The sequence below is a fragment of the Canis lupus genome, chromosome 10, assembly GCF_048164855.1.
Source record: "Canis lupus baileyi chromosome 10, mCanLup2.hap1, whole genome shotgun sequence".
NCBI classification, from domain to species: domain Eukaryota; kingdom Metazoa; phylum Chordata; class Mammalia; order Carnivora; family Canidae; genus Canis; species Canis lupus.
In genome coordinates, this window is record NC_132847.1 from 37,092,377 (window position 1) to 37,116,850 (window position 24,474).

The 24,474-nt window shown below is 40.5% G+C and overlaps 2 protein-coding genes across 6 annotated transcripts in view; one reads left to right on the forward strand and one right to left on the reverse strand.

Moving 5' to 3' along the window:
• The window catches only part of PSIP1 (PC4 and SRSF1 interacting protein 1), a 43,479-nt gene extending 32,792 nt beyond the window's left edge, over positions 1–10,687 (reverse strand). For all 5 annotated transcript variants that reach the window (XM_072841415.1, XM_072841414.1, XM_072841416.1 and 2 more), the window contains exons 1-3: positions 10,529–10,687; positions 9,797–9,999; positions 6,317–6,393 (exon numbers count right to left, since the gene is read on the reverse strand). In XM_072841415.1, the coding sequence (XP_072697516.1) occupies positions 6,317–6,393; positions 9,797–9,868 (149 nt within the window). In that variant the 5' untranslated portion in view covers positions 9,869–9,999; positions 10,529–10,687. The remainder of the gene's footprint in view (positions 1–6,316; positions 6,394–9,796; positions 10,000–10,528) is intronic.
• On the forward strand, positions 9,867–21,298 carry LOC140641029 (uncharacterized). Its single transcript, XM_072840332.1, has 3 exons — positions 9,867–10,023; positions 10,131–10,816; positions 21,020–21,298. Exons 1-3 carry the CDS (start codon positions 9,867–9,869, stop codon positions 21,041–21,043), a joined length of 867 nt encoding a protein of 288 aa, XP_072696433.1. The 3' UTR covers positions 21,044–21,298.
• Positions 21,299–24,474: the final 3,176 nt, after the last annotated feature.

A 24,474-nucleotide genomic window follows, 5' to 3' on the forward strand; every position in this document is an offset into this window, starting at 1 on the left:
ACAGGCTCTGAAACATCTACTAAAATACTGATCCCATATCTATCAATCTATCTATACACACACACACACACACACACACACACATATATATATAAACTCTGACTTTAAATACCACTGTCCTCACCCTTAAGAATCAAGGCTGATATAAAATGTCCTAAGAGAATAGCAAATCGTTAACAGTCAGCCCGTGAACAACATGATGTCTTGGGGTGCTGATCCCCCCCCCCCAAATCATCAAAAATCACAAATAACTTCGACTCTCCCCAAACTTAACTACTTAGCCTACTGGTGACCAGAAGATGTACTGATAACTCAATCAACACATATTTTGTATGTGACATGTATTATTTGCCATATTCTGACAATAAAATAAGCTAGGAAATCTGAAACATTATTTTAAAAAATCATAAAGAGAAAATACATTTACAGTACTATAAAAAATTCACACATAAGTAAACTTGCACAGTTCAAATCCATGTTGTTGGCCCCTGAACAACAGAAGCTTCCCTCATCAGCTCAATTATCACACACCTGGAACTTTCTACCTTTAAAGCAAACGAGAAGGGACGCCTGCCTGGGTGGCTCAGCAGTTGAGCATCTGTCTTTGGCTCAGGGCGTGATCCCAGGGTCCCGGGATCGATGGGAGTCCCACATCGGCTCCCTGCAGGGAGCCTGCTTCTGCCCTCTGCCTGTGTCTCTCTCTCATGAATAAATAAAATCTTTAAATAAAATAAAATAAAATAAAGCAAACCAGAACTATGTAAAAACCAGGAAAGATTAACAGAGATGAAGACACAAAGCTCAAAATTTTAGTATATGTGCTGCCGAAGCAAGCACTACAAAGCTCAAAATTAATTTAACTGTTGTCAAGTAATACCAATGAACAGAAAGCCCTACCTCTGAAAACATTGATTCTAACTTGGTGCTTCATTTCTTCATTATTTGATCACAAAATACAAAATATGCTGTTTTATAAAAGCATACATTCTTTCTAACAGCAAATGATTCAAGAGACAACTGAATATATACCTATGTGCCATGAGCCTGCTGGAATAGAGATGAATAAACAGTTCCTGTCCTCATTATTTGGTATAAGGCTTATGAGAAACTATACCATGTAAAGTCCCATACCAACACACACAGTTAGTTATGGCTAGAATACAGAAGTTGTATACAAGAAGCAAAGAAAATAAAATCCCACCCTATGATTATTTCTTTATTCTTTTCTTGTTGGACAGGTTATACAAAAAAACTGCTACCTCCCCATTCATCCTCATTACCAAAACTCTGTATCAGGCAGGTTCTAAAACAGCCTGTGGTAGATATTTTTGAAGTTCCTAGAACTGAGCATCTAACCTCTTTGTATTAAGACAAATCCAATAAGGAAATAAATTCAACAAAATACCATCTTCATTAAATTTTCTAAATTTTAGAGATAGACCTGAGTATTTCCTCAGTAAGCAATAGCAGTCAGCAAAACTCGAATTGCATTTCGAACAATTTAACACTATAAGTACTTGTCTTTAAAAATAATATGCTAAGGGCAGCCTGGGTGGCTCAGTGGTTTAGCACTGCCTTCAGCCCAGAGTGTAATCCTGGAGACCCAGGATCAAGTCCCACATCAGGATCCCTGCATGGAGCCTGCTTCTCTCTCTGCCTGTGTCTCTGCCTTTCTCTCATGAATAAATAAATAAAATCTTTTAAAAAAATAATAATATGCTAACATTATCTTTAGTAGCTGACACTTATCAATACATACAAAGCACTGTTCTAAGCCATTTTTCATGTAGTATCTTGTTTACAACCCAAAATTCTGAGGTAAATATTCCCATTTTACAAATAAGAAAAGGACACAAGACTAAGTAACCTGCCTAAAGTCATCTAGCAGGTAAATAGCAGCCAGAATTCATAAACAGTCTTCTGATTTAATTGTCTTAAATACTGTATAAATGTTGGTTAATGGACAGCAAATTCATAATCAACAAATGATTTTATCTAGGGCATACACTTTCAACTATCATCAAATATTTAACAACTGGTATGCATCAGGCACTTAACTAAATGATGACAAACAAGATAGACAAAGGTCCCTGCTCTCTAAGCTCTTCATTTGTGGGTGAAGGAAAGATGAAAAAAAATTTCAGTCATCATAGCAATCAATGAAATAAGTATAACAAAGAGGATGTGGGCTAAGATCTGAAAGCATTTCCAAAAAAAAAAAAAAAAAAAAAAAAGCAAGGACCTGAGAAAAGTAGATTTCTGAGGTGAAAAAATGTGATGAGGTTGGAGAAGTAATAAACATAGGCTAATTTATACAGGGTCTTAATAAACATATTTACAGACAAATTTGAGGGTTCTGTTCGTTGGTAACGCTAATTATAATTAGGAAGCCACTGGAAAAAAAAAAAAAAAAAAGGAAGCCACTGAAGATTTCTGGCCTGGGAAATTTTAAGATCTGACTAGGATATGAAGATTGCTTTGACTATACATGAAGCATCAAACTGAGGCCAAGATAGGGTTAGGACAATTTTTATAAGAGTAATTGTGGCATGGGCTGAAGTTGCCGTAGAGGAGATAAAGAACGGACAGATCATAATGCACTTTAAAAGAATATAACTTGCTGGGTGATGACACATGGGGAGGAAGGGGAAAGACTATAATATGTAATTAAAGATAACGCCACAACTTGGCTCCAGCAAAGCACTGGGTCCTTGTCAGTCTCATATACTAAGAATCTGTCTTGAATGATAGTTTTAAGATACCTAGCAGATGGTCACACTTGGTATACATAAGGGCTCATTGTTGTCTAATATTTCAAAACTCGATTACTGGATGAACTTAACTGGAATGTCATAAAAGACTAGGAAAAACCAATGTTTCTAGGTCAGAGCAAGAATGAAGCTCCAAAAAGATTCTGCATTAATTCACATTTAAAAATACCTTTTAGGGATCCCTGGGTGGCGCAGCGGTTTAGCGCCTGCCTTTGGCCCAGGGCGCGATCCTGGAGACCCGGGATCGAATCCCACATCGGGCTTCCGGTGCATGGAGCCTGCTTCTCCCTCTGCCTGTGTCTCTGCCTCTCTCACTTTCTCTGTGACTATCATAAATAAATAAAAATAAAAAAAATAAAAATAAAAATACCTTTTAAAAAACCTTAATCTAGGGATCCCTGGGTGGCGCAGCGGTTTAGCACCTGCCTTTGACCCAGGGCGCGATCCTGGAGACCCGGGATCGAATCCCACATCGGGCTCCCGGTGCATGGAGCCTGCTTCTCCCTCTGCCTGTGTCTCTGCCTCTCTCTCTATCATGAATAAATAAATAAAATATTTAAAAAAAAAAAAAAACTTAATCTATAAATCAGTTATGAAGAAGTATAGTTTTCCAAATTGCCATTTCTTCTCCCATGTTCTTCCTTTCCCTTATCCCTAACTATAGGCTGTTGGAATAAAGCGGGTGTGTGTGTGTGTGTGTGTGTGTGTGTGCGCGCGCGCAAGTCACCAGACCAATGCAGATACAGCAACACTGCCTTTCCAAAGATAAGTGGTATACTTATGACAGCACAAAGGCACAAAATATCACAAGTTGAATTGAAAATTTATTATTAGCTTAATTTTATTTTTTTTCAAGATTTTATTTACTTATTCATGGAGACAGAGACAGAGACAGAGAGCTACAGAGACACAGGCAGAGAGAGAAGCAGGCTCCATGCAGGGAGCCTGACATGGGACTGGTTCCCGGGACTCTAGGATCACGCCCTGGACTGAAGGCGGTGCTAAACCGCTGAGCCACCCAGGTGGCCCTATTAGCTTAATTTTAAAGTTATATTCTAAATCCACAAATATATTCTGATTTCTTGAACATTAATAATCATTATCTTCATTAATCACTCAATACCATTATTTCGTTATTAACCAATGTTTAATGAAAGTTTGGCTACTTGGTTTTTGTTTTAAAATTTACAGGTATTTTCGGGATCCCTGGGTGGCGCAGCGGTTTAGCGCCTGCCTTTGGCCCAGGGCGCGATCCTGGAGACCCAGGACCGAATCCCACGTCGGGCTCCCGGTGCATGGAGCCTGCTTCTCCCTCTGCCTGTGTCTCTGCCTCTCTCTCTCTCTCTTTCTCTCTGTGACTATCATAGATAAATAAAAATTAAAAAATAAATAAAATAAAATTTACAGATATTTTCAATGTAAAAATCTTCATTTTTAAGTGCTGAGGGATGGTATTGTAATTCCTCTAAATACAATATAAAAATAAACTGTGTCCTATGAAGCTACAGGGATACATAGGAAATTATATAAAACCTGTCCCATTTCAGAGAAATCAAATTTTAAAAATTCTAAACTGGGATCCCTGGGTGGCTCAGTGGCTTAGCGCCTGCCTTTGGCCCAGGGCGCGATCCTGGAGTCCCAGGATCGAGTCCCACATCGGGCTCCCTGCATGGAGCCTGCTTCTCCCTCTGCCTGTGTCTCTGCCTCTCTCCCTCTCTGTGTCTTTCATGAATAAATAAAATCTTTAAAAAAATAAATAAAAAATTTTAAAAACTAAAAGAAAAAAATTCTAATCTTACAAAACTGAAAAATTCTAAGGAATGTCTACTTACATTACTACAGTGTTTCCCAACTTCACATGCATCAGAATCATCTGGAAAGCTTGTTAAAACAGACTGCTGGGCCCCACACCCCAGTTTCTTTTTTTTTAAAGATTTTATGTATTCATTCATGGGAGCCACAGAGAGAAAGAGAGGCAGAGGGAGAAACAGGCTCCTCACAGGGAGCCCGATGTGGGACTCGATCCTGGGTCTCCAGGATCACGCCCCGGGCCGAAGCTGGCACTACACCACCGAGCCACCCGGGCTGCCCAACACACTCCAGTTTCTGATTCAGTAATTGTGAGGTGGGGTCCTAGAATTCGCAGGCCTAAAATTCCCATGTGATGCTAGTGCAGCTTGACCTAGTACCACACTTGGTAAACTGCTATTTCATTACACATACACAAATTTTTCATCAGAGATACCTTTTCCTATTAAGTTTATGGGAGTTTTTTAAATGATAGATTACCCTATTGAGTTATAAATTCATCATTTCTTACAAAACCTAAGTTTTTATATGTAGGATTTACCTAAACTAATTATGAAGGCCAACTCTGTGAAGGCCAATCCAATTCTAGACTCAAAACTGTATTTTAAAAAAAAAAAATCATGTGGCATTATAGAATACCATTAATATGAAATGTCCAAAATTGGCAAATATACACAGTGGTTGTCTAATTTTTAGGGGAGGAGGGAATGGAGAATAATTGCTAATGGATATGAAAATAAATGTACTAAAGTCCACTGAATTACATACTTTAAACAAGTGAACCTTTATGATGAAAGCTTCATCTCAATAAAGCTGTTAAAAAAAATTATGTGAAAGTTCATACAATAACTAAGCAACATTAAACCAAATGTTGCAATTGTAGACACTGTTAGGACCACATAATTCTAATTAGAGTATCACCAACTTTGTTTGTCCTGGTCCAAGGTTAACAAGCCTACTTTACCAAAATTACTGCAAGTTTTAAACTTCAAGTCCAAAATCATGAACAAAATATATGAACAGTACTTATAAGACTGTTAAATTATAGATATGTAGAGTATCATATACCAAAATCAATGCAATAGGCCTTGGAGTAGTCCTATGCACCCAGAAGTACCAATTCAACAATAGTCGATAATTTTTGAAAAATTAATTTGCACTACCAAATTGTTCCTCGGACCATATATCCACCAGGGGCAGAATAGTCACAGTGACTCTCAGGACTGCTTAAATACACACAAGAGATAACTATCGCAGATTTCTTCTCACTCTTCCCCTAATATACCATTTATGTGGCTAATATCACAAAGTCTAAAACGGGGTTCAAGGCTGTCCTTATGAAAAGCATTTATTATACTAAGTATCAATACCAAATACCCTGTCAAGAACTTTCTTTACATACTTCCATCTATCAGCCATTCTCTTGGTTGCTGAGGATCCATATACATCCCCCTTTCAAGATTAAGGAAACATCTATTCCAATAAAAGTTAAGCCAGCAGCATCTAATTTTTCTGCCTTAAAAATAAAATTTAAAAGGGAAACTTGAAGACTTTCTAAAGTTCAAAGATGATCTTTAAGTTTCCCTATCATTAAAAAAAAAAAAAAAAAAAAAAAAAAAGTTTCCCTATCATTACTCTATTACTTTCTCTTTGAAATAATCTCTACTTGTTTTTCATTTTATGCTCAATGACCCTGCTGAATTAACTGATTTGCCTTTAGAGCTAAAAGGACTTACGTCTCATGAGTTCCAAAAAAGAAAATGGGTAGTTTGTTTGTGGGTGGTTTTACAGCTCCATCAGGAACTTCATCTACCTAAAAGAAAGATCAGAGAAATTAAAATCTTTTAAATCACACACATCTCAACACACCAGAATAAAGAACAAGACATCCAAAAAGGATCTGATAAAAGTAGACCAATTCTATAGGTCATAATCCCTATCCCAGTTCAGAAACCCAAGAAGCTCTTAAACCCAAAATATTTCTCAAAATTCAATTGACGGCAAAACCTGGACTGACACTGAAACTATTTCGTCATTACTTTTATTCATCAGTGTTTCTACTGATGCTTATCCGCAAAAATATTGTTAGATTACTATTTGCCATTCTTGAAGACCCTATACCAAAAGCAAAATATATACCATATGTACCATCATTACCTTTAAAAATCCTCAAATTCAGAATTTTAAACATATCTGACCCTGAGCTTTTCAGATAAGGGAGCTGAACCTATAAAAAATCCTAAGTGATATTTCTGCAGGGAAGCTATACAAATATCAGAGTAACACAAAAGCAGACATTAACCAAAGTTTCAAGTATTATTTCTTAGTTTGAAACACGTATTCTGGAAAGACCTTACACCTACAAGGCTGACTCTCATGAAGATCTGTTCCTTTTCATTTCTCTCTCAAGTGTTCTAAGTAAGCAACAAAGAAAGTATCAGCTGCTATTATGTCTAACATATCTGTAATACTTGTTAGTTTCCCTTAACAACAAAGGGAAAGCAGACCTCAAGGGTAAAGCCATCAGGCAGTAACATCAAGCCAGAATTTAATATTTCTGGTTTTTCATTGCTTAAACTTCATAATAACATTTCTATGTCATAACCGTCCTAATTTCAAAGACATTTTAAAAACTCAGTTAGCTTTGTTAGAAAAGGAGCAGACCATTTGAGGACCTATTATGCTCTGTATGCCTTACTTTGTTGAAGAGGACTGTGAAAGCGGTTTGACTGGCAGTCCGACGGTTTCAGACATCAACAGAATCATTGTCACCTAACACTCTTAGGGACTTTAATTTCCTCACCTATACCATCATCATACTGGTCATTTCATTTCAACCTCATGAGAAGGCCCCCCAAAACTGTGAAAATCCTTCAGAGCCCTTAAGATAAGGGACATTTTCTGTCAACCTAGTTCATATGCTTCTTTCTTCTAGCAAACAGTTTTTTTTTTTTTTTTTTAAGATTTTATTTATTTATTCATGAGAGACATAGAGAGAGAGAGGCAGAGACACAGGCAGAGGGAGAAGCAGGCTCCAGGCAGGGAGCCTGACGTGGGACTAAGATCCCAGGTCTCCAGGATCAGACCCTGGGCTGAAGGTGGCGCTAAACCACTGAGCCACCCGGGCTGCCCCTAGCAAACAGTTCTACATGTACAGTACCTACGGAGTTTAATAAACGTCAGGCAATTTTTTAAAAGCTGACTGTAAAAACAATTATTAAGGATACAGGATTACAAGAACATGCAAAACTTAAAAATTAATCAAGTTTGGAATATGGAGCCAAAAAATAGTAACATCAAAGTATGGACAATTGTCACCTTCACAGATGAAACCTTAAACACCCTACCCTTTCTAAAGCAAAGACATAATTTTTTAGGATCAGAGAAGACAGAATAAGGAATATAGTTCTTGAACACAGTATCAAACCAAATTCACCTGCTTCTAAGAAAAAAAAGGAGAAAAGAGACAAAAATTTCCCATTCCCACCCAAGTGAACTTGTTGAATATAGAACCTTTTAAATAAAGAAGGGAAATATTCTGGCCTTCCTAAGGCTACTTATTTTGCTTTTAGCAGTACCAACTCCATCATCTAACCCAATGAAGCGTGTGGAGAGGACAACTTGTAAGAAAAGTAAATAACTCTTTAAACATTTTCATTTGGCTTTTAATTGTAGTGTAGCATTGAAATGTGAATACAAATACACACTAAAGGCTCAGATTTCAACACCTCAAAATAAATAAGGATGTTAAAACCATTAAAAAAATATCTTGGAGGGAACTTAAACCTGGACTTAAACCAGTTTCCCTCTCCTCTATTCAAACATGAAATAGTGTTTTATAAGTACACGATTACATACTAAGGACTGGGTGGCATGACGAAATTCAGTTTGTCTATTGCCCTCAAGAAGCTTACAATCTAAAAAAAAAAAAAAAGCTTATACACTATCTGGAAATTGAGGCATGCACTTAAGAATTAAAATGTGATCACAAAAGAAGAGTGTCAAATACAAATATATAGATTAAGAATTTTGCGTAAGGATTGTTCAAGGTAAGACTGGTGAAAGGCAGACTTGACAGACTGGGGCTAGGGGGTAGATCTTTCCAGGTTTAGGAAGGAAACCTGTAAGCAAGAACTGGATTGGGGGGGGGGGGGGGATCAAGAAACAGTGAACATTTTATACTTGGACAGCAGTCAGCAAACATACTACATGATTCTCTGTAACCAACGGGTATGTTTTCTCCCAGTTGACATAATTAAAACTACAGTATTTAATTGTTTTTAAGAAATACACTCCTCAAAGAAGAGCAGATTAATGAAAATCACAACTTTAGAATATCAAGTTTACATTTAAAAAAGATGTGGAGCATTCTAATCCAATGGATCGCAACATCTTTTTGATTCTATCATGATCTTAGAACCTGAGTCCTACCATAAGCTAACAAAAGGACCTTTTTTTTTCTGAAAATGGCGCTTAGGTATTAGTCTCTATTTTTAAAAGTCACAAAAAATCCTGGGCCTTAATTTCCTCTCTGTACCACTAGATGTGAACCTAGGAATCTGGGTGTACTGCTCCTTTGCCTATGGGAAACAAAGAGGTAAAACAACTTCTTCAAGGTCATAAGCCAAACTTCACTAACACAAATGTGAAAATAAATTTACAAAAAACTTCGTGTAAAATTTTCAATAATATCCAGTCCTAAATCTCCATTAAAAAAAGCAAATCCAGAAGGCCTCATCAAATACAAAACATAAAAAAAAAAAAAATCCCTATGCATCCAATTTAATCACACCTTTGACATCCAAGAGTCTGCATAAACTCCAGTGAGATAACTCTGCATTTCACTCGAAATTTTAAAGATTTCAATGTTTCATTAAACAGTAAACATAAAAAAAAAAAATCCAACCTTGATTATTTTCACCTACAATGGAACATTAACTGGCATCACGTTTAAATATTTCCTATTAAGAAAACCTGCCCAAGTCTGTCGAAAACCATAAGGAAACGGTTAAGTAGAAACACCTGGCTTTTTACAATTCCACGGGAGATCCCTGGGCAAAAAGCTAAAACGAAAGGTTGCCAGTGAGACCACAGGAAGGGGGGGGGGGGGGGGGGGGGGGGCAGAAAGGCCACGGGAACAAAATTGAGAGACGGGGTAGGAAGTAGGCCCCCGAGGAAGGTAGCGCCGCTCAACGCGGAGGCTAAAAATCACTTACCCGAGCTGGCCAATGAGGGTAACCTTTCATCTTGGCGAAGATGAGGTCTCCAGGTTTGAAATCGCGAGTCATGTTTCGGGGGCGAGGCCGGGGGTCCGCAGCCGGGAGGAGGCGCGGCGCGCGGCCGGCGCGGGGATGCCGAGGGGGCGGCGGAGCCCAGGCGCCCGGGGCGGCGGGGGGGATGCCTCCGGGCGTCCGCGCGCCTGCGAGGGAGAGCACCGAGGGCGGTTAAGGCTCCGAAACCCGAAGGGAGGGGCCGCACGGGGAGGCCCGGGGAGGGGAGGGGAGGGGGAAGGGAGGGGGAGGGGAGGGCGGGTGGGGGTGGGAGGCTGAGGGGCGGCCGCCTCCGCTCCTCCCCCGGCGCGCGGCCTCCGCAGCCCAGGAGCTGCCCCTGCGGGCCGCGCCAGGTCCCCCGCTCGACGACCGCGAGGCCGCCACCACCTGAGGCAGGGATGCTGCTCGGCCCCCAGTGCCCTCCCTCCCGCCCCATCTTCCCTCCGGCTTCTTCCTCCGGGCGTCAGCCCCAAGCGGGAGGAGGGGGGGCCCGGGGAGAGGAAGAAAAGATGGCACGGGGAAGGGGCGCCCGCCTCCCCCGGCCCGCCTCCCGACGGCCGCAGCCCCCCCGCTCCCGGGCGCTCCCGGCCCGGCCCGGCCCGCCCCGGCCCCGGCCCCGCTACCGCCCGCAGCGAGGCCACAGAGGGGGGGCGGGGCGAGTCCCCGCCGCCCGCTCACCTGCCGGGGCGGCGGGCGCGGAGGCTGCGGTGGCGGGCCGGCCGCCTCTGCCGCGTCCACGCAAGCCACCTGCGCCACCAGCTGCCGCAGAGGCGTCTCAACGGCTCCGAATCGCAACCGCCGCCGCCGCCGCCGCCGCCGTCGCTGCGCTGCTCCCGCGCGGCTCCCGCTCGGCGCCCGCTAGCACTGGGGCGGCACCAACTGCTCGCCCGCGGAGGGGGGACGACGCGGCGGCGGCCCGGGGCGTGTGGCTCGGAAGCGGAGCTCCGGAAGGCGCTGGAGCCCCAGGTCGGCTGGGGCCCCGGAGTTACAGGCAGGCGGGGAGGCAGACGGGGGGCGCGGGAACAAAGCCGTGGGCGACAACAGCTGGGCCCGCGGCGGCTCCCCCTGCGGTGCGCAGAGTGGACGGGCCCGGCCCGCCCCTGCTGGCTGCCCTGCGTGTGTGTATTTGTATGTGTACTGTATGTAAAAGGCGGGGAGGGAGGAAACGATTGTTGTGGACGGGCTTTGGGGGCGGGTATCCGGGCCTCCAGCCCTTGGCTGCGTGTTAGGGAGAACCTGGCAGCCTAAGCTGCGTGTTCTTGCATCGTTTCCCAGGGTGGGGAGGCTTTAATGCTGCACTTGCGCGGTTTGCACCATCCATCCAAAAAAGAACTGTACAAAAACCCATAGATGAAATCGGAGCATGAGGCTGTTGCAGGGTGTGCAGCTCGTAGGCCTCTTACACCTCGCCGAATGGGCCTTACAGTCGCCTCTTCCTTGAAACTGTAAAATGAGAAAAACCCGTGTCTTTTCTTTTAAATCCAAAGCACCAAGAACTATGGAGAAAACTGCAATCCTAACGAATGCAAAATGTGAAGGGAAGAAAACAATGACAGGAAAGCATAAGACTCTCAAATAGGATGTGGGTTTGGGCCCGTACTAAATCTTAGCTGCATCTCAATGGTGTTTCTTTAGTAGAATGGTAGCCGAGGAGTGGTAAAGTGTAGAGCTGCTGCTAAACCTCACGCGTTTTAACTCTTAAAAGACTCTTCAAGGGCTTTCTAAAATTATTTCTTTTTTTTGATCCTTTGGCCAATATATTTTTTTTAAGACGTCGTTGGTAACATGACCAGCTTTTTAACGTGAATCGATATTTTGATATTTTTACCAGAACTGTGTCACTAGAATTGTCTAACTTTGCTTAACCATTAGCATTCACTCAGGTTCCCAATACATGTAGTAAATAAAAAGGCATTTTGAAAATTAATAAATTAATCCTAAGTTTTATTTCATGCTTCATTGACACCCTCCCCCCCCTCCCCCAAAGTACCTACTGTGTATCAGGCATTTTTAGGCTCTGGAATACAACCATGACAGAAAAGCACAAATACTTCCTGTCTAAAACAGAACAAAAATGGGAAAAAGCTTAAGAATATTAAAATATATGAATAATGACATGTAGCTCATACTCCCTTAAATGAACTCACAACTGGGAATAAAATCAGGGAAAGCTTTATTAAAGTAGGTAAAAATCAAGAAGAATATTTTGAAAGAGATACACACTTCCCTAAAAGGAATGAAGATATCCCAATGCAAATTGTCCTGCAGGGAATTTCCAGAGACTATATCACACCTCTGCAACAGGCAGAGGGTTCCAAATGTTGCAAAAAGAGTAATTGACTGGCAGGGAAGAGCGAAAGGTTAAAGAACGGCCTTGAGGCTTCTCATCCTGAATGAGTTTGATACGATGCATGCTAGGGAGCCACTAAAGGTTGCTGAGCAAGAAAGTAAAGATGATTCTTTAAAAAGTTATTCTTGCTTGCTACAAAGTAGACGGCGGTAGAAAGAGGTTGGAGGTTACTGTTGTACTCCCAAAGTGACCTATTTCTAGATGAGACTGGTGGCTGAAAAAGGCAAGAAAGTGAACAGCTAAGTACACAAAGGAATGATTACCAGGCATTTGCCATAAATTGGGCACAGGAAAAGTGGAGAAAGATGTGTTGAAGAGAATTCCAAGACACTGAGTAGGAGAGACCAAGATGCCTTGGTCTCTCCAGCTACCATTTCTTGCACACCTCCTTTGTTCGAAGCCTCTTAGGTCTTTGCAATTCCAAGTATGGTCCAGGGCCCAGCAGCATGGGTTACACCTCCCCAGATTTGCTGAATCATAATCTGCATTTTAACAAGACCCCCAGGTGATTCTTATGCATATTCAAATTTGAGAGACTTGCGGTGGAGGTTGCTACAGGAACCTTAAACCAAGTAGGGAAAACACGTTGAGCAGATCAATTATAATTAATATTAAAAGAGAACTTTTTATTAGTGCTAAATGATGGAACAAGAGAAAAAGGAGTGGTTACTGTGAGTGGCGGGATGGTCCTCAGAAAAGACATGAAAATAGAGGGAAAATGGAAAAGCATTGAGTTTCAGTGCTAAAGGTAAATATAGAAAGTACAAACTTAGCTCTTGGTGTCTTTCAGTTTGGCAATTTCAATTTGTGATAGTCTATAGACAGCTAGCGATACCCTTGAAACAATAAGTCAGGGCAAAGCAGGTGGTAGTTTAAGCCTCCAGAGAACAAAAGCCCAGGATCCCTGGGAGCAGCAGTTCGGAATGGGAGGGAAAGGAAGAATGGAGAGGGAGGAGGGGGGGTTGCACTCTGCAGAGCTAGTTGGAGAGCTTTTCTGAACTGGGAGCCTGTGCCCCTCCCCAACTGCGCTTGATGCACCCCACCCCCATACTCAGTCTTCTTGGGGAGCGGGGAGGAAAAGTACAGCAAGATGGAGATTTAAGGGCAGTGAGAAAGTCGTCAGAGAATCTAATTTCCAAAACAAATGAAGCAAGGGGGTGGAGGAGGGAGGAGGTGAGGCGTGGAAGGAGATCTAAATGAACTGAAGAAGTAATCTGATTTACATTCTCTCGTTTTTTATCAGAGTGCTCCTGTCCCCATTTTACAGATGAGGAAACAGGCTCACAGAAGTTCAGCAACTTGCCCCAAATCACACATCTAGTCCAGCAGCCAAGACAATGTTCCGGGTCCACACCACCTCTAGGTGGAGCAGGGAGCCAGGAGTGCTGGAGACCCAGGAGCCTTTAATTTTTTTTTTTTTTTTTTTTTTTTTTTTTTAATGATAGTCGCACAGAGAGAGAGAGAGAGAGAGAGGCAGAGGGAGAAGCAGGCTCCATGCAGGGAGCCCGACGAGGGATTCGATCCCGGGTCTCCAGGATCGTGCCCTGGGCCAAAGGCATGCACTAAACCGCTGCGCCACCCAGGGATCCCCCCAGGAGCCTTTAATTAGTAGAAGATGCTGGAAAGAAAAGCAGCCAGCACTCACCCTTCCACCTAACGTCTTTGGACTAGAAAGTATTTCCAGCTTCAAATTTCCTAACAACCTTCCTCTACCCCAGCATGTCCCTACCACCTGCCCATTCTATTGAACTCCTAGTTTTAAGAGCCTCAACCCCAAAATCACCTCCAGAAAGGCTTCTGACCTCATCTTACTGTGGCATAATTTCTTATTTACAATCCTTCAGAATAATATTTAAACTACTTAGGGACGCCCAGGTGGCTTAGCTGTTGAGCATTTGCCTTTGGCTCAGGGTGTGATCCTGGGATCCTGGGATCCAGTCTTGCATCAGGCTCCCTGCATGGACCCTGCTGCTCCTTCTGCCTATTTCTCTGCCTCTGTGTGTGTGTGTCTCTTAGGAATGAATAAATTAAAAAATATTTTAAAAGGGGGTGGGGAGGGACACCTGGGTGGCTCAAAGGTTAAATGTCTACCTTGGGCCCAGGGCATGATCCTGGAGTCCCAGGATCCAGTCCTGCATCAGGCTTCCTGCATGGAGCCTGCTTCTCCCTCTGCCTGTGTCTCTGCCTCTCTCTCTGCGTCTCTCATGAATGAATAAATAAAAATCTTAAAAAATAAATTAACTGCTTAGAAAGAGGCACCATCTTAATTATCAGTGCCTGGCATTTAGCGGGCACTAAATAAAATTTTTCTCAATAAATATTTGTTGAATAAGAGGAAGGGACAAGTGAAAAACTCTGTAGTTGGGATCCCTGGGTGGCTCAGCGATTTAGCACCTGTCTTTGGCCCAGGTCATGATCCTGAAGTCCTGGGATCAAGTCCCACATAGGCTCCCTGCATGGAGCCTGCTTCTACCTCTGCCTGTGTCTCTGCCTCTCTCTGTCTCATGAATAAATAAATAAAATCTTAAAAAAAAAAAAAAAAGAAAACCTCTCTAGTCCCTTAGAGAAAACATAGACACTTTACAAGACATTTGTTTTTGTTTTGACTTTGTGAATTTTTGTGTACTTAAAGGATAACCCTTTAAAAAGCACTAGCATGTTTTCATCACCTCAAATACATTCATTTGATAGTTTTAATGGAAATCTTTCTAAATGAGATTTGATATCTATCCCCCAAATTAAGTAATGATAATCCCTTCCTTCACATCTTTACATTGAATATACATAATTCCCTCCCTTAATGTGCAGTATTTATAACTTAAACTTGGGAGTATGGACCCCAATTACTGAACTTTTCTTGTGTGTGATACTTCAAGCTTCGTAATGGGGAAGTTAGCAAGAATATGGGGAAGATAAAGGGCATTGATCAAAGAGCTGGTTCAGTCGGGGATGTCACAAATCTGGTCTAAGCCTAGCTTCCCCTCGCTTCTCTTAGCTTCAATAAGCATTTGGAATTTGGGCCTTTTGGACAGGGGAAAGCAATCTCTCCTGGTTTCTGAGACAGCGTAGATACACCACTGAGCTGGTTTACCAAGGGGTAGAGGAGAGTAATTCTCAGACACATGGGATAAGAGAAACCTTATCGAGTCTGAGTGCTCTTTAGGACAGTTGTCAAGAAGCTAGGCCAGGACAGGGATGGACAGTTGACCTGTGAGTGATGTCGCTGCCTATTCTGAAGGCTGCCAAGACTGTGTGTTATTTAAGTGGAATTTTTAAAATCACTGCACGACCTCCTCTATAATCACTTCTCATCTCAGGAACTTGGTGTGCTTCTTTCTTAGCTCTCCACATCCATTGTCAACTAAGGCTTCTCTCATCCCATATGTCTGTGAACCATGCTCCTCTTTATTCTTCTCACAAGGAACACAAGGAACAGTCCTTGTGTCTTTTTTCTTTTTTCATCCTCTTCTTTCTTGTATGTTCTTCCTCATTTTCCTGCACCCTCTCACCTTCTGAGTTGGGTAACTGAGAAGGATAGCTTTGAAAATGGAATGATCACTTCTTCTGGTCAACGGGCCTAGCAAATGTGGTATCTTATTATCTTTGTGCCTTTGGTTCTTCTGAAGTGGAGAAATAAGTAGTGATCGTCAATGGTTAGGAATTGTAAGAGGGAGGGGATGGGATGCCTATAAAGTGGCAACACTAGGGAGATATTCACAGGGATGGAGTAGTTCTGTATCTTGATAATGGTAATTGTGGCAGAAATTTATCCATGTGACAAAAATTGCATAGAACATACACAATGTACCAATGTCGATTTCCTGGTTTTGTCATTGTACTATAGTTGGTTAAGATGTAAACATTAGAGGAAATGGGTGAAAGGTTATACAGGACCTTTCTGTATTATTTTTGCAATTTCCTGTGAATCTAGAAATATTTCAAAGTAAAGGTGAAAAAAAAACCAGGTATATATAGAAGGTTCAAGAGAACTTTTTTGTTTAAGGCAAGGAAAATCTGTTTGTGTTTATAGGTATTAGGAAATTTGGAATAGGGCTAGGATAAGGAGAGAAACACAATATTTGTAGTGCCTGTATGTGTGTGTGTATGTGAGTGTGTGTGACACATGTCTCCTACAATGCTTTCCTTTTTTTCTTCTGCATGACCATGAATATCTCCCTACTGCTACCACCACTTTATAGTCATCCCAACCCTTTACCCCTTGCAATTCCTAACTGATGGCAATCACTAATCATTTCTCTATCCCTATTATTTTGTTCTTTCATTATATATATGGAATCATGGAGTATGTGATCTTTGCAGATGGGCTTTTTCCACTCATCTTAATGCTTTATAACCCATTAAAAATTTTTTGAAAGATTTTATTTAGTTATTTAGTTATTTATTTGAGAGAAAGAATGAGCATAAGCAGGAGGAGGGGCAGAGGGAGAGGGAGATACAGACTCCCCACTGAGCAGGGAGACCTGTGATATGGGGCTCAATCCCAGGACACTGAGATCATGACTAAACCTAAAGTCAGATGCTTAAGGGATTGAGTCATCTGGGTGCCCGACCTAAGTTTCTCTGCATATCAGAAGTTCATTACTTTTAGGGATGCCTGAGTGGCTCAGCGGTTGAGCATCTGCCTTTGGCTCAAGGTGTGATCCTGGGGTCCCAGGATCAAGTCCCACATCAGGCTTCCTGCGTGGAGCCTGCTTCCCCCTCTGCCTGTGTCTCTGCCTCTCTCTCTCTCTGTGTCTCTCATTAATAAATAAATAAAATCTTACAAAAGAAGAATTCTTTAAAGAAAAGTTTATTACTTTTTATTTCTAAGTAGATTCCATGGTATAGATTTACATAGTTTGTTTAACAGTTTACCTATTGAAGGACATTTTGGTTGTTTCCAGATTTTTGCTATTACAATTAAAGCTGTTGCAAACATTCCTGTACATGTTTCGTGTGAGTAAAAGTTTTTATTCCTCTGGGATACATGCCCAGGAGTACAATTACTGGGTCATATTATAGTTACATACTTAGGTTTTTACGAAATCACTGTTTTCCAGAATGGCTGTACATTTTACATTACCACCAACAATGTATGAGAGATCTAGTTTTTCCACACCTTCACCATCATTTGGAACTGTCACTAGTTTTTCTTTTCACTGTTCTAATAGGTATGGTCTTGGTTTTCCTTTTCCTAATGATTAATGATAGTAAACATCTTTTCACTTGCTTATTTACCATCTGTATGTCCTCTTTGGTGAAATGTCTCTTCATGTTCTTTGCCAATTTCCTAATTGGACTAGTTTTTTACTGTTGAGTTTTAAAATTTTTTTCAATATTTTAGGGAGGAAACCTTTGTCTGATGTGATTTGCAAATATTTTCTCCCAATCTATCTCTTGTCCTTTCATCTTCTTTATAGAATCTATCGTAGACTAGAAGTTGTTAATATTGATGAAATCCAATTTAGCAACTTTTTTCTGGTCATGTCTAAGAACTCTTCGCCAAGCCCGGGTCTCTAAGAATTTTCTATGTTTTCTCCTAAAAGTTTCACAGTTTAATATCTTATGTTTGAATCTATGATCCATTTTGAGTTAATTTTTGGGTAAGATATGTTTAAATGGAGGTTCACATTTCTTGTCTATGGATATCCAAATGCTCTAGCACCTTTGCTGAAAAACTATCCTTGTTTCATTGAATTGCTTTTTTACCTTTGCCAAAATCATTTTACCATACTTGTATGAGCTTACTTTTCTATTTTGTCAAATTGATCATTGAGTCTGTCTGAGCCACAGTTTTGATGACTGAAGTACTACACACTATCTTGATTACTGAATCTCTTTAGTAAATTGTAAAACAAGGTAGAGTGATTCCTTCCAGTTTATTCTTGTTTTTCTAGTTTCTTTTCTAAATATTCTAGTTCCTTGCTTTTCCATAAACATTTTAGAATAAGCTTGTCTGTACATACTAAAAAATCATCCTGAGATTTTAGTAGGAATTTTTTGAGGGGGGCGGGGATAGAGGAAGAGGGAGAGAGAATTTTAAGCCTGCTCCACACCCAGTGCAGAGCCCAGATGGATCTCAGTCTCACAACCCTGAGATCATGACAGCCAAAATTCAGAGTTAGACCTCAACCAAGCCACCCAGGTCTGCCAGATAGGAATTACATTACACTTATATATCAATTTGGGCAGATTAATATCTTTTTTTTTAATAAATTTATTTATTATTGGTGTTCAATTTGCAGAATTGATATCTTTATTAGGTTGGGTCTTCTAATCCATGAACATGATATGTCTGTCCACTAATTTAAATAATTTTCAAAAATAAATAAATAGATAAATAAATAATTTTCTATTTCTTTCATTAGCATTTTATAGTTTTTAGCCAATAACCCCTATATATGGTTTGTTAGATTTACAACTAAGGATTTAAATTTTTGTATAGAGTTGATTTTTGTATGTTTATTTTGTATTTTGAAACCTTGCCTGGGAAGCCTGGGTGGCTCGGCCATTAAGCATCTGCTTCAGGCTCAGGTCGTGATCCTGGAGACCCGGGATCAAGTCCCACATCAGGCTCCCAGCATGGAGCCTGCTTCTCCCTCTGCCTGTGTCTCTGCCTTTCTCTCTGTGTGTCTTTCATGAATAAGTAAATAAAATTTATAAAAAGTAAATAAATAAATAAATAAATAAATAAATAAATAAATAAATAAGAAACCTTGCCAAACCCATTTATTAGTTTTAGGAGGGTATTTTGTTTTTGTTTTTGTCTCTGGTTTATTTATTTATTTATTTATTTATTTATTTTTGGTAATTGGATTTTCTACATAATTGTGTTATTTGCAAATATGGATAAAAATTTATATAATTTTAGTGCTTTTAAATTTTTTCTAAAGACTTTATTATTTATTTTGGGGGGGGGGCATGAGTTGGGGGCAGAGGCAGAGGGAGAAGGAAAAGCAGAAGCAGACTCCCTGCTAAATAGGGAGCCAGGGGATCCCTGGGTGGCTCAGCGGTTTAGCGCCTGCCTTCAGCCCAGAGCGTGATCCTGGAGTCCCGGGATCGAGTCCCACGTCGGGCTCCCTGCATGGAGCCTGCCTCTCCCTCTGCCTGTGTCTCTGCCTCTCTCCTTTCTGTGTCTCTCATGAATGAATAAATAAAATCTTAAAAAAAAATTTTTAAAAATAAATAAATAAATAAATAAATAAACAGGGAGCCAGATGCTGAGCTTGATCATAGGATCCCAAGATCACAACTTGAGCTGAAGGCAGATGCTTAACTGTCTGAGCCATCCAAGTGTCCCATAGTTCTTTTAAATTTTTTGAGGATTGTTTTATGGCCCAGGATATGGTCTATTCATATGTTTATAATGACTTTATATTCTGCTATTTTTTTAAAGATTTGTTTGTTTTATTTTTAAGTAACCTCTATACCCCATGTGGGGCTCAAGCTTACAACCTCAAGATCCAGAGTTGCATGCTCCACCAACTGAGCCAGCCAGGTGCCCCTATTCTGCTTTGTTGAATAGAATTCAATAAATGTCCATTTATATCCTATCCTGCTTGTTGATGCATTGAATTCTTGTATATTCTTCATTATTTTCTGTTTATTTATCCTATCAATTATAGACAGATACTAAAGCTTCCATCTATCGTAGATTTATCTAGTTCTCCTTTCAGTTCTATCAGTTTCTGCTTTATGTATGTTTGGTAATGTACATTGAGAATTGCTATGTTTTTGCTGTATTTTCTTTACATCTTTTATCGTTATTTATTGTTTCTCTTTATTTCTGTTTTTTTGTTTTTTTTGCTTAGACGTCTTCCTTACCTGATATTAATTTAGCTATTCCTACTTTTTTCCGAAAAATGTTTTTACAGTATGACTTTTTCCAGTCTTATACTAACATGTTTTATATCTGACATGGGTTTCTTGTAGACAGCAGACAGTTGTGAGGTTTTTTTTTAAGATTAAAGATTTTTTTAAAGATTAAAGTGGTTTTTTTTTTAGTTTTTTCTTATTTTTATGTAATCTCTACACCCAATGTGTAGCTTGAACTCATCACCTCGATATCAAGAGTGACATCTACTACCAACTGAGCCAGCCAAGTGTCCCAGTTGGGCCATATTTTTAATCCATGCTGCCAATCTGTCTTTTAATTGGCAGATTTAGTCCACTTACATTTAATGTAATCATTGATATGTTAGAGCTTAATTCTAGTATTTTTTGTTTCCTTTTTCCTGTTGTCCTGTAGGTTATTTGAACCTTGGGGTTGCCCTGTATCAGGCTCACTGCTCAGCAGAGAGTCTGCTTCTCCTACTCCCTCTGCACCTTTTCACCCCACTTGTACTCTCTCTCTCTCTCAAATAAATAAATAAAATCTTTAAAAAAGAAAACAAAAAGTTCTTCCAAAAGTCACATGGAGCATTTCTCATTTTATCTCATTGGATAATATTCTGTTACATAGCCACTCCTAGCTGGAAAGTGCAAGTGAGGAAAGGGTTTTCAATAGGAATTCAGGAAGCCAAACAATGATATCTGCCCTATGTATCTATTTATCTCTGTATAATACATTTAGGTAAATCTCTCTCCCTAATTAGTTCAGAAGATCTTTGAGATCAGAGATCCAGTCAGAGCTAGTCATTTCACACTTCACCACTGAGCCACCCAGAGATCCTTAAATGGGGACTTTAAACCTAACACAGTTCTTTGAAACTTATTTTGTTAGCTCAGTTTCTTCTGAAATTAATCCCTTATTTAGTCAGGGAGACAGAACCCTGTAAGTTATGGGAGAAGAATTTCTTTTTTGTTATTCTTTTTTGCAGGAAGAAGACCTTACACAATCGTGACAGGAACTGGAGAAGTGAAGGTCCAAGGAACATGTTAGAGGGACGCCTGGGTGGCTCAGCTGTTGAACATCTGCCTTCCGCTCAGGACACTCAGGACGCTCAGGACGTAATCCCGGGGTCTGGGGATCAAGTCCCACATCAGGCTCCCTGCTAGGAGCCTGCTTCTCCCTCTGCCTATGTCTCTGTCTTTCTGTGTGTGTGTCCCATGAATAAATAAATAAAATCTTCAAACAAACAAACAAACAAACAAAAAAACAGGCAGCCCGGGTGGCTTAGTGCTTTAGCGCCGCCTTCAGCCCAGGGCCTGATCCTGGAGACCTGGGATCGAGTCCCACGTGGGGCTCCCTGCATGGAGCCTGCTTCTCCCTCTGCCTCTGCCTGTGTCTCTGCCTCTCTCTCTCTCTGTGTGTGTGTGTGTGTGTGTGTGTGTGTGTGTGTGTGTGTCTGATGAATGAATAAATAAAATCTTAAAAAAGAAAAAGAAGATGAGAGAGTTGGGAACTAAGGAATCAATCTAGGAAACCAAACACGTCTAGCTGCCAAAATAGGACTGAATAGGGGAGGCTTATGGGGAGATCTCTGTGAAGTTGTGCTTCTAATCAGCTACCACCTCTGTTGATCAGCTGCCAAGCATCTGATGTAGGGCCTGGGGCCACTGTTTGTTGAAAAGATCAAAAGTTGGGAGGAAGAGCCAGGTATGGATTGGAAGACAATGAAGATAAGCTTCCTGAAACCTGTTGATCCTCTACATCTGTCTCTTCCAGCATCTAACCACAAGGAACTTCAGAGTAATGGCTGCTGCTTTATTTCCATCTTCCAAACCTCTCTGAAATTCTTTTGACCAACTCCAATTTGGAATCTTTCAGGGAGGAGGATTTTGGGAAGTGTGATCCAGCTTAATCCAGTTGGCACAGAACCAACCCTCACACTAAGTAAACTATGCAAATCGAAGCTGAATCTCATCACTTAAGGATTCAAAATGTTTCAAATGCCTGGGGGGCTAGGACTATGTCTTTGTCCGTTTCTTCTGTCCTTTTTGTCCTAGGCAATAATTTAATTCTTGTATTTCTTTCTTTTTTTTTAGATTTTATTTCTTTATTCATGAGACACACAGAGAGAGAGAGAGAGAGAGAAGCAGAGACACAGGCAGAGGGAGAAGCAGGCTCCATGGAGGGAGCCCGATGTGGGAATCGATCCTGGAACTCCAGGATCAAGCACTGGGCCAAAGGCAGGCACTAAGCCACTGAGCCACCCAAGGATTCCAATAATTTAACTCTTAAATCATGTTGCCTCACTGATCTTACTGTGCAAGCTACTTTTTCTGCTGCCCTGGTATCTAACTCTCAGAAGGAAAAATAAGTCCTTTCTTTAGATTTAGGCTGTAACATGTTGCCCAGGCAGTCTTGTCTTTTAACTTTGTTTTGGTTCTTATATTTCTGTTGGCTTCCTCTCCTGTTCCCCTATTCTGGCTACAATCTTTGTGTGTTCTCTAGAATATCTAGCTGCTTCTCCCCTGCCTAAGTGTGTTTATGAACCATTACTTCTAGGTAATAATTTATCTTTGGGTGATGTAGATCTCCCATTTTTGTTTTAACTAACCAATATATATTCAACTGCAGATATTTATTTATTTTTTTTTTAATTTTTATTTATTTATGATAGTCACAGAGAGAGAGAGAGAGAGGCAGAGACATAGGCAGAGGGAGAAGCAGGCTCCATGCACCGGGAGCCCGACGTGGGATTCGATCCCGGGTCTCCAGGATCGCGCCCTGGGCCAAAGGCAGGCGCCAAACCGCTGCGCCACCCAGGGATCCCCTCAACTGCAGATATTTATTGAACATCTCAGCACCATAACCTCCATAGGAACTTAAAGAACAGAAATATTTATATAACAAGAGAAGGAGTAAAATATACCAATATAAAGCAACAAATAAATAGCTCTCAGAGTTCAGAGAAGGGAACTGAATTCTGTCCTCCTATGGGCTCTTTATTTACCTTTTCCAATCAAGGCCTTACCTTTTCCAATCTTCTTATAAGATTTCCAAATCTGGGGATCCCTGGGTGGCGCAGCGGTTTAGCGCCTGCCTTTGGCCCAGGGCGCGATCCTGGAGACCCGGGATCGAATCCCACGTCGGGCTCCCGGTGCATGGAGCCTGCTTCTCCCTCTGCCTGTGTCTCTGCCTCTCTCTCTCTCTCTCTGTGACTATCATAAATAAATAAAAATTAAAAAAAAGAAAGATTTCCAAATCTTCATAATATTGCCCTAGTATTTCTATTATAAGTTAGCTACACATATTAGAGTCAAATCAAATACATAGAATTTAAGCAATAGTAAATAAAATAGTACTGAAAAAAGCTATATATGTGTTTGTTAAGGAAGATATAATAATTTTAAGCCACATAAAAATCAAAGAAACATTGATTGTAAAAATGTAAATACAGAAGTAGGAAACAAGGCTGTAATTTTATTCCACCAACTGTATTTGGAAATTTTTTTCCTTTTTGCACTGTTTCAGTGACATGGATTTCTGGGGTCCAGAATTATTTAATATTGCATGCATTCACTCAAGCTTGGTTTTCACATCATGAAATCTGTCATTTAATGGCTTGAGTAAGCAATAAACTGGTTGTGGTTTTAGAATATTTTGTCCACATGCAATATCATCACCAAAGAATGCCAGAATTTTTTTTTGAGGACAGTGCAGATGTAGGTAATTTTGTCTTTTTAATGAAGTTATACATTTCCCCTTTGTATAAAAATTAAATACCCTAAACTCTCTAGACTGTAGTTATAATTTCACATTAGCATTATATGAATAGGAAAGGGAAATATGACCCCATTCATTATGAATTTCATGTATGGATTTACACATAAAAAGGTACAATTGTCAAAATAGCTGCAGACTGAGAAAATGGTCATAAATGTCATGCAAGAGCAATGCTGAGAAGCTGTCATATGTTTTCTTTGCTGACATTTTAGATGAGGGGAACGTGAAGATGTAGAATTAGTTCTGAAAGATGCAAAACTCAACTTCTTATTCAGTCTAATCTCATCATTTGAGCTTAGATTTGGTCAAGCCTCTAAAATTGAATTTAATATCTTTTACCCACTCCTACTTCATGCCTCCTGGTTAGGGTAGAACAAAAAGGAGGAAAAGGTACAGTGAAATTTTATCTTTAGCTCCTGTTCTAGTTTTTTCATGATATGGCACCATTAAGCTTTCAAGGGACTTTTTTCTATTTCAGGATACCTTACAAAAGCTAGGGTAGCTCCATTAAAAAGAACACATTTTTTAAATTGTGGTAAAATATAACATAAAATTTACCATTTTAACCATTTTTAAGTGTGCAGTTTGGTGGCACTCAGTACATTTTACATTATGTTGCAACCATCACCACCATCCATCTCTAGAACATTTTTCTGATCCTAA

Excerpts from the sequence above, each read along its gene's own strand:
- LOC140641029 (XM_072840332.1), top strand. The coding sequence starts at position 9,867 with ATGTTTCGGGGGCGAGGCCGGGGGTCCGCAGCCGGGAGGAGGCGCGGC. Across the intron at positions 10,024-10,130 it reads GAGGGAGAGCACCGAGGGCG|GGGCGGCCGCCTCCGCTCCT; the intron begins GTTAAGGCTCCG and ends TGGGAGGCTGAG. Across the intron at positions 10,817-21,019 it reads GGAAGGCGCTGGAGCCCCAG|GAAGAAGACCTTACACAATC; the intron begins GTCGGCTGGGGC and ends TCTTTTTTGCAG.